The sequence below is a fragment of the Trachymyrmex cornetzi genome, unplaced genomic scaffold, assembly GCF_001594075.2.
Source record: "Trachymyrmex cornetzi isolate Tcor2-1 unplaced genomic scaffold, Tcor1.1 scaffold58, whole genome shotgun sequence".
NCBI lineage: Eukaryota > Metazoa > Arthropoda > Insecta > Hymenoptera > Formicidae > Trachymyrmex > Trachymyrmex cornetzi.
In genome coordinates, this window is record NW_017299893.1 from 688282 (window position 1) to 698130 (window position 9849).

The following is a 9849-nucleotide window of genomic DNA, read 5'->3' on the forward strand; positions in this document are numbered from 1 at the left end:
ATTTAAATGAAAATCGACTTTGATGTTGCACAATTAATAAGTTACCTAATATGACAAAGTTGAATAACTGCACTAAAATTATATTTGTTGCCGTTCACGTTCTATAATCAATCTAACTTACTCATTTGTTACGAAATTTCGTCACAACTCTCTAGAAGAGAATGCTCCCTTTGCCCAGAAATTGATTGCCTACAGCACCATTTGCCTGCATTACATATTTCCCGACAGTTCATTTATGCACAATAATTAATGCCTACAGTTCGATTGCCTACACGTACTATTGTCCACAAACATAAATTTAAGAGGAAAAGGTACGCGTACACACACACGACACAAGCGCTTTGTCAAAACTTAACCGTCATACTATATCTATATATTATTTTCTCAGGCAGCACTTTGCAGGACTCGACGTTACCGACCGTTTGTAAGTCGCGCAGTCCGTAGTGCACCTCTCTAACCGACAGGGAGCGCTTCATCTGATAAGATGTCGCGTCCGCGACGATGGCAACCACGCAGAATCGTGCGAGATCGAAAGATCATGGTGTCGTACGACGTGTCGTCCAGCGCATCGAGCCGCATCGTCCGCAAGAATGTAAATAAAGCGCCGCTTAGCTGACCAGTCCGAGTGTAAGAGGCGTAAGAGCACGTCGCCGCGAGACCCGCAATATGCGCGTAGCCGAATACGCGACGACAACCGGCCCGTTGAGCAATCACCAAAGGTGCGTAGAAAGATGACCCGGTCTGTCCCATCGTTCCCATCGAACCACCCGACTTAGCGACGACACACGTCGTCCTGGGGATACCTGCGTGTCACGTCCTGCTCTCCGTCGTCCGTCCAACGATTTCAGACACGTCGATCCAGGCCGCTTTACTCCCGGATCACGCATGACGGACGCTCGTATTCACGCGCCCACTATTCATTAATGTGCATATATATATATATATATATATATATATATAATTATATATCGGTATTATGATAGTTTGTGTTGATTTGTATGCGGGTTGGTAGGCACGGGCAGAGGATATGCGATAATTGTCAGTCATTTCGATTCCTAGGACAAATTGTCGGTTTTGTTTAGCAACGGTAAAATTTTAGAGCGAATAGATTCTTCTTTGTGGAGAATAGAGGTTCATAAGAAAATAGGTGAAACGAATGACAGGTGTGAAGGCAATTCGCTTTTCAAATGAGGTAACAGCAAAAAAGTACTTTACATATGTTGCATAACACTTTTTTTGTTCTTAGTATGAAAAACATTTGCTTTACATTTCTGTTGATCTGGAAGTTTACTGTTGATTTCTGTCAATTTACCAATTGACGGTTAAATCTTGAAGAGAGAAAGAGATAAATATTTACAAAGATTTATATCTTGAGAGCGTTGAGAGTGAAATTTTTAATTCCTTTTTAATTCTTGTATCTCGAGTGTTTTATCTCCAGCACACTTGTAATGATTCATTTAACCATTATATTTCAATCAGTTTTTTATCGTATGTGATAAACCAAGAAAGTGATATCTACAGATTTGTTTGTTAAAGAATTAAATGTTATTATCTCCTTGCTACTCTTCACAAAATTAATACTTTAAATTTTGTACCATTTTTTAATTAAATATTGCTACAATTATGATTATACTTTTAGAAAGCATGTTTATATATTTACTTTGAAATAATTCTTGACTAAAAAATGTTTTAATCTCTAATTTATAAGCATTAAGATGCAGTAAATATTACTCATAAATTTTTAACTGTTATTAGTCAAGTTGATGAATAATATTTGACCAAATAAAAAAATCACAGATTAAAGAGATCAAACTAATCAAAACATTTATTCATTAAAAAGCAAAACAGCAACATTTTACTAAATAATTTACAGATAAAAAAATATGATATTTACCGAATACTAAATAAAATTAATTAATGGTTAATTAAATTAAAATTAAAAAATTATTGTATTGTGCATAATTAATTTTCAAATATTAATATATTTTTTGTATGTGGTATATTACATATTAACAAATTTTTATTGGCAAACTAATAAGTTTATAATATAATGATATTATTATTAATTTATGAAATTTTAATTTTTCTTTAATAAGCCAAGCTTCTGTTCTTTTGTTCAGAACACAAAAGTCTTAAAAACAGAATTCCATTCTATGACAATCTGTTTTTACTGGCTTATCATTAAGTTGTGTGTCTTTTCCTTTGTTTTTCTCTTTCCTATTCTCCCGTTATGACTGATAAACTATTTAATAGGCGTGCATGAGTAGGCAGCTGTGATAATTTACTACCAGAAGAAATAACAGTTTTTGCGTTATCTATACTGACTTAAGTATATACTGTATGTAATTATCTTTAGGGATAATTCGTATGTTTCTACAGAATATCTCTAGAAATATCTTTAGAAATAGTAACGATATATACTCAACATATGGTATGACTGCATAAATTTTGAAACAAAATGTTGCCAACGCGATCATTTCATCAGCTAGTAATAAATCGTTATTTTTGCAGATGAACGTTCCATTGTTTGGCGTTCTCGGAGTTGCCGTTACTCTGCTTGTTTACATCTTCGGCATAGGAACAATTATAAAACTTTCAATCTGCTTGCTTACATTAATTTTAGGGTAAGATAACAATGTCCAATTAAAGAATATATTGTATATAAAATGTACAAAATATTTACAAATATTAAATTGTCCAAAATATGCATTAAAAAAAATCACAAAAAAAGATATTTTCTTGCAGGACATTAATTTGTATATATAGAACGTACTCACCGAATCTCGACAATGTAATTAAGTCTGAAAGGGAAGATTTAACTAAGAAGACTGAAAAGTTCCGGCAGGTAAATGAAAATTTCGAATTTTTTTGTCGTTTATTCGTCACTTGTTACATTACATTCCATGTGTTATATTTGCAGTATATACTAGATCTGTCTAAGGAGAGGATGACATTTACATTAGATAGGAGAATAACTGGTAGTTGTATCATTGATGAATCCCTGCAAGTACATATTTATAGAACAATATTTATAGAATATTTATAGAAGAATATCGAATTACCTATTAATTTTTAGGTTTAATGTATTTGTTACTACTTTTAGGAAATCTTGGATTTCTTAATCAGAGATTATGTGGAACCGTGGTATAGTGTTGTTACGGATGATGAGGAGTTTATCTATTCCGTTCGAGATACTGCCCAAAAAATCGCTATCAATGTAGCAAATCGGTATGTAGAAATATTTTTTATTAATATTTATTTAATTTATTTAATATTTATTTAAAAAGTAGCCTATCTAATTTACCATTGATTAAAGTTCTATTGTCTAATATCACTGTACAAAACAGGGTCAAGAGTGTCGATTGGATACCTTACTTGACTACGCGACTTGTCGACGATGCAGCCTCCCACGTCAGGTTGTACCGACAAGCAAGTGCAAGGATGAAGCAATTACGATCGAACAGAGTTCCGAAAGGTAGTGCTAGCTCAAGCACATCAGGCGGGACTCCGAAGAAGACTCCCACTCATCGACGAAATAAAAGCGAGACCGACGTCTCTTGGTACTCGCAGTCAAAATTTTATACACCTAATCTGTCATCACTTACCGAGCCAATCGAATCATCTGGCGATGAGAAGGAGGACGAATCGCTGGAAAAGATATTCTTTGATCTCGAAGTCCAAATGGAAAATAATCTGATATGCAGAGATCTGGTATGCACAAACGACACCCAGGAATTAGAATTCTTGGGCGAAATATCCGAAATTCTGTTGTACCTGGTGCTACCCAAGGCGGATTTCGATTGTTTAACTGTGAGATTCGTCTTAAGGGAATTGTTAGTGAACGTTATAATCAGGCCGTTGTTGGATCTTTTCTCCGATCCTGATTACATTAATCAGGCGTGTATATGGCTGGTTAGTATCGATGCTCCTTTGATGACGAATTTTGTCAAATATAAATTTGAGATCTTTTGTTCTTTTAATAAGTATAATACATAGTTTATTTAATTCGTTTAAAAACTCATTTCTAAATTTATTTAAAAATGTATTCATATTTGTATTGTTTATTTCGACGTTTTATCACACACTGTATATAGTATTAATACTTCTATCTAAATTATATGTAAAATATTTCAATTTTTTTAGTGTGCTAAGGATGGTGGTTTACCAAGTGATATCTTTTTAACAGTAATTAGATTAACGGACAATTTAGACGAATTAATGGCGACGAAAAATATAGTTTGTAAAGAAATAGCGCACCTGCGATCAAAGGATTCAGGTGGAGATGACGATCTGTCCGTGAAGCAGCAACTGAACAGTCTGGTTTACGTGAAGAAAATCCTAGAGACAAGAATCATCGGTATGCAGGAAGGCTTGGAAACGGAAACGGACGGTATCGGCGCACAACCAGAGTGGAACAGATTGCTCATACCGGGCCAGAAGCTAGTTAATTTACCATTAGATGAGTTGTTGAAAAACAATATCGCGCTCAGTTATTTCATCGATTATATGACTTCCATAAATGCAGAAGCGTACCTGTTCTTTTACCTGAATATCTATGGATGGAGAGTCTCAGCCGAACAACAGATATCGGACATTGAGTTACAGAAGATCCAAAGTACTCAATCTAGTACAGGTATGATCGGCGCTAAACGCAAGAACGCGGATCTGGATAATCTAAAGGAGGCAGCCACAAAGATCTATCAACAATATCTCAGCGATAAAGCGTCGCCCAAGCTGCAACTGGATGACACATTGGTGAAAAACTTCGTTACAAAAACGAAGATAGAATCGGTCAAGGAAACTTGGTTCGACGAGTTGCGAAATTGCTGCTACGAGAAACTGCAAAATGAGGACAGATTCCTGCCAGGCTTCAAGAGATCAATGGCTTACGTAAAATTGCTTGCGGAACTGGATTTGCTGAAGGATCCGGTATCCGAAGATGATGCAAAATCCTTGGACAGTATAAGCTTATCCAGCACGAACAACGAATTAGACACTTTGGATGAATTGTCTGAGACGTGCAAAACCGACGACACGAAACCTGCAGTCGTAAAGGAGGGCGGTACTAAAAAATCGAACTCTTCAACAAGCTTAACAAGCATAGGAGAAGCAAATGAGAGTAAGGAATTTGACGAATTTGATACAAATACGGGCAATTTGAAAGGCGTGAAAAACACACGTATGGGGTCTACCGTAGAAATTGAACAAATTGGTGAAAAGAAGGATATTTCGTTTTATATGGAAACTAATGCGGAGCAATTCGTCAAGCTAGACGAGAACAATTACGATCAAAACGCGATCAAGAAGCTACAGCAAGGCCGCTTTGAGATCACTGCCACGATCATAGAAACTGGTATCGTCAGCGATCGTGGAAAAACATATGGCATATATGCGGTAGCGGTCACGAAGAATTACGATTCGGGCTACAAGGAGAAGTGGCATATCTATAGACGGTACTCCGACTTCTACGATTTGCATCAGAAGATCAAGGAAAAGTATTACGATCTGGCGAAAATACCTTTCCCCGCGAAAAAAGCCTTCCACAATATGGAGCGCACGGTGTTGGAAAGACGAATGTTGATGTTGAACGCATGGTTGTGTCAACTGACGAAACCTGCAATTATGGATGGCCACATGGGATTGCAGAATCTGTTGTTGGCCTTCTTGGAGCAAGGGGATTACGATAAAGGTGTCACTGGTGGACAGATCTCAAGAACGGTAAATATAAATAATTTACTTATTTATTTATAATATACAAGATGTCCATTAATGATCACATAATATCTCATACTATTGTGAGACTTACAAAATGGTACAAGACTTTTTTTGTCCACTCTATCTACTCGAGAGATTATGCGGTCATTACAAAATATCCTGTATATGTATTAATTAATTGCATCAAATTTTGGTTAGAAATGAAAAATTAATTTTATAAAATTATAAAAAATTACAAAATAAAATATATTAATCTTTATAACAATTTTTTTAAATACTAAAAATAAAAAAAAACTAATTGTCTGAATATTTGTTTTATACAGATAGACTCTTTAATGAATCCTTTAAAGACATCTATGAAAAGCGTCACGCAGGCGGTTAAAACAATGCCGGACAATATGCTAAGTACGGTGGACGGCGTAATGGATAACCTGAGCAAATTTTTCGGCAATCCTAAGAAAACTAGTATATTTTACGAGAATACCAAAGTTAGCGCCGGTCTTGATACAGAGGTACTTTTCTATTTTATACGCAATATCGCACCATTCTAAAATATCGAGTCGATCAATTGAATCGTTTAATTTGTGTTTTTCACAGACTGATGACAATATCCCGTTGCGAATTATGCTTCTGTTAATGGATGAAATTTTCGATCTGAAAGTACGAAATCAGTGGCTAAGACGGCGGATTATAACGCTACTGCGCCAAATCATTCGCACGATGTTCGGAGACATAGTAAATAGAAGGATAGTGGAGTATGTATCGTTTATGACTAGCCCGTCAAAAGTTGCGGGATATTTGCGCTTATTCAAGTAAGTAGTTAATACCTCAAGCATAAAATTTCGATATACAATTAACATTCATTAACATTTTAAAAAATAATTCTTATATATATTTTATCATTTTAATTGTTCTTTGCGATGGTTGTAATTATTCAATTTTCAAGAAACAAAGTAAGTTAAGTGAATTAATGACGTTTTGCAGGAATAGTTTCTGGCCGAATGGCGTGAAGGCTGAGAGTAAACCGCCGCGAGACACTGAGATGAAGAACCGAACGCGAGTGGCAGCTAAGATAGCTTTACTTTCGTGTCTCTCGGATGAATTGAAACATATCATAGGCAGCGAAACAACAAGACGCGGTTTGTTAAGAGTGTTCGAATTGTTTCAGCGGCCCGTACTAAACAGAAGATTGTTGTACGTGCTGTTGGAAGGTATCGTCGAGACTCTATTCCCGCAGAACAATCTAGTGACAATTTTCAGGAAACTCTATTCGGTCTCACCGAGAGTGAGAAGTAAAAGTAAAGCAAAGTCCTGATGGAAGAATAAGACAGACTGATGTCCGAATGTAATGGTGTGAAATTTTTTCGATTATGTAGTCGAAAAATTCACAAGTTAAAAATTTCGACTTCATCATCGAATTTCAATAAAATGCATTTCTTGTCTTTGAGTAGCTTAGAAATTCACGATATTAAGAAATACTCGTGAAAAGTGTCCAACGTAAAAGAAACATATTTAATATACATATATGTGTGTGCTTTTAGCCTATTGAGCTTTTTTACATTTTACTTTTCATTTTCTCCATAAAGAAACATTGGAATATTAATAAAATACTATTTCTTTAGGATTAAATTCTTGATTATTTATAGGAAAAGTTCTCTTCATTTTTACTTTTTTATTTTAAAAATAGCAATTATAGCGTGTATGTCGAGTATAACATGTACTTAATATAAGTGTGAATTTAATAGATTTTACTAGTGTCCAGCTCTTCATAAGGTTTCGTTTTATCATTTGTTGTTTCTGAGATAAAATGAAAAGTGTAAAGCTTAATAGGCTAAGGACTCATCAATTGTTACGCTTATTAAGATATTATTGGATGTTTAGCCTCTTCAAACAGTCCTCTGAGCTGCAGTATGCATATGTATGCCATTGCATTGGACACCCGTCGCGCCTATAGCTTTCGACAGGGAACAAAACGAAAGTCATACGCTTTCATATTTTGACGATTTATACGTTCAACGATGCGCACGTCGGAAAAGTTACATCCTGTTGATTTTTCCTCGTTAATTAATCGACGTCGAAAAATTTTTAGAATCTTTCCAATGAGACAAAAATATGTCCTTCAAGCTTTTTCAAAGGGGATTTGCAAACGTAAACATAAGAAATAAGATAATTGAGGATAAAAGATAAGATGATATTCTCTAGAGTTTAGGAAAAATATAAATTACATTGGAATACTAAAAAACTAAGTATTAAAAGCAAGTTTAAGCTTGCTTACTTAAGTGACTTCTAGACGATAATTAGCATTGTATATTATTATTAGGAATGCACCGGATATTCGAAAAGTATCCGATACTTTTTTTTACTGTCCGACCAGATAAGCGGATATTATCAGTATCCGGGAATATATCCGGAAAATATTGGATATCCGACTCGAAAAATTGCCTTCCCGGATATCTAATCGGATATCCGATATCCGATAATTTTACGATTCGGTGCATCCCTGATTATTATTGATCGTCTGGAGATTATATTGAGCCTCCAGATTGTTTTGACTTATTTAAAAAGGACATCAATAATATAAAATAATTGTACAAAAAAATATTGAGTATCTAGAGGCCGCTTTACGACTTAGCTTCTTTATATTCTCTCTTGTTATAAGTAGATTGTTTCTTACGTAATATGTATAATAATGATAAGACTTTTTCTTATTCCTGTTAAACGCAATAAAGTTTTCCTATTTCCTCGAAATAAATTCTACTCAACGAGAATAACTGATTAGAGAGACAGACAGTATAAAACTTTTCCAGACGTGTGCAACTATTCTAAGTGATCTAGTGGCCAAAAAGTACGATATATGAATTTCAATTGTGCGTCTAACCGGGTTTACAGCTCGGGCTGCTACTCTCGTCGTATTAATGTAGAGTATCATAAAAAGAAACTCACGAATTCCTTGTGATTACCTCGTAGGGAAATGCAATAAGGTCCATGGAAACATTCCACTTGCATTTTAAGTTACACTGGCTAGTTAGTTAATTATCCTTTTTACAACTATTCTCAAAACTACAACGTATTAGGTAGACGTAAACAAAACACTGTACACATCATCATTTACTTAAGTTCTAGACGATGCGAAGTATCGCGAGACATAATTAATTTAGATATATAATTTACTGTCGATGTTATTACTTAATTCTTTATGTTGGACTACACTGAACACAAGTTTATCTGTGCCATCCAATTGAGCAATAGGTATTTATTTACATATTAGTGAAAAATTCTTAACAGTAGTCTTGATGGCGCCTTTCAGACATTTTTGCAAATTTATGAGGACTTTACTCCCTTCATTAAAGATGCGAAATACAATTGTATAAAATTGTTGTACATTACTCGTACGTCTGTATAGTTATTTCTATCTCATGTTAAAACGCCATACACTTACCACGTTTACTTATTAAAGGAACTATTTATAATTTGGACAGTTCCTGGTTTCACTCCTAAATGCATCCCCGCCAAAAATATGCGTCTATTTTTGTAGTTAAATACATTCTTGATACCTAGATATGTGTAAAATTGCCAATGATTTTAACATAATTTCTTTTTTTTATCAGAGATTATTGTATTTTTATATTAATTATATATATGTATTGTACAACGAAATTATGTTCTATCATGAATTAGGAAAATTTGTTTTAAAAAAGCCATTGATAAAATTAATTTACTGATATTAAAAATTGCCCTTGAAATTGCTATGAAAATTAAAAAGAGAGTTACATTAGAGAATATATATCACTATTGCACCAAATCCCTCAATTTATTTGGCTCAAGTTAGAGCAATTATTAAACTATAGTCTTATGTACCGGTGGTAAGTCGGAGTTAATAGCGTTTTTCACTGGCAAAGTTGATGTGCACTTTAAAGCCGTTGTACACAAATCGACGTGAAGATGTATGTTTAGTAAAAATATATAAACAAAATTAAACCGCGAAATCCTCAATGTATTTTATTGTGCTATTTGATAAAATACACATTGGGTATTTTATTATCTAAAAACGAATTAAACCGCGAAATTCTCAATTCATTTTATTGTGCTATTTGATAAAATATATACATTGACAAAATATATACATTGAGTATT

General features: G+C 34.3%; 1 protein-coding gene across 2 annotated transcripts; it reads left to right on the plus strand.

Moving 5' to 3' along the window:
• The first annotated feature begins 502 nt into the window (after nt 1–502).
• Nucleotides 503–7205, plus strand: LOC108766406 (sorting nexin-13). 2 transcript variants are annotated; one of them, XM_018515688.1, is made up of 10 exons: nt 503–719; nt 2512–2624; nt 2746–2845; nt 2921–3007; nt 3104–3228; nt 3348–3912; nt 4144–5718; nt 6039–6227; nt 6313–6527; nt 6700–7205. In XM_018515688.1, the coding sequence occupies exons 2-10, from the start codon at nt 2512–2514 to the stop codon at nt 7028–7030; spliced, it is 3300 nt and encodes a 1099-aa protein (XP_018371190.1). In that variant the 5' UTR covers nt 503–719; the 3' UTR covers nt 7031–7205. The 2 variants fall into 2 exon arrangements, with proteins under 2 accessions (XP_018371190.1, XP_018371189.1); XM_018515687.1 differs by lacking the exon at nt 503–719 and adding an exon at nt 1074–1192.
• The last annotated feature ends 2644 nt before the right edge of the window (nt 7206–9849 follow it).

Coding starts and splice junctions, on each gene's coding strand:
- LOC108766406 (XM_018515687.1), top strand. CDS start 1,157: ATGACAGGTGTGAAGGCAATTCGCTTTTCAAATGAG. Junction 1,193..2,511: donor CAATTCGCTTTTCAAATGAG/GTAACAGCAAAA, acceptor TTATTTTTGCAG/ATGAACGTTCCATTGTTTGG. Junction 2,625..2,745: donor TTGCTTACATTAATTTTAGG/GTAAGATAACAA, acceptor ATTTTCTTGCAG/GACATTAATTTGTATATATA.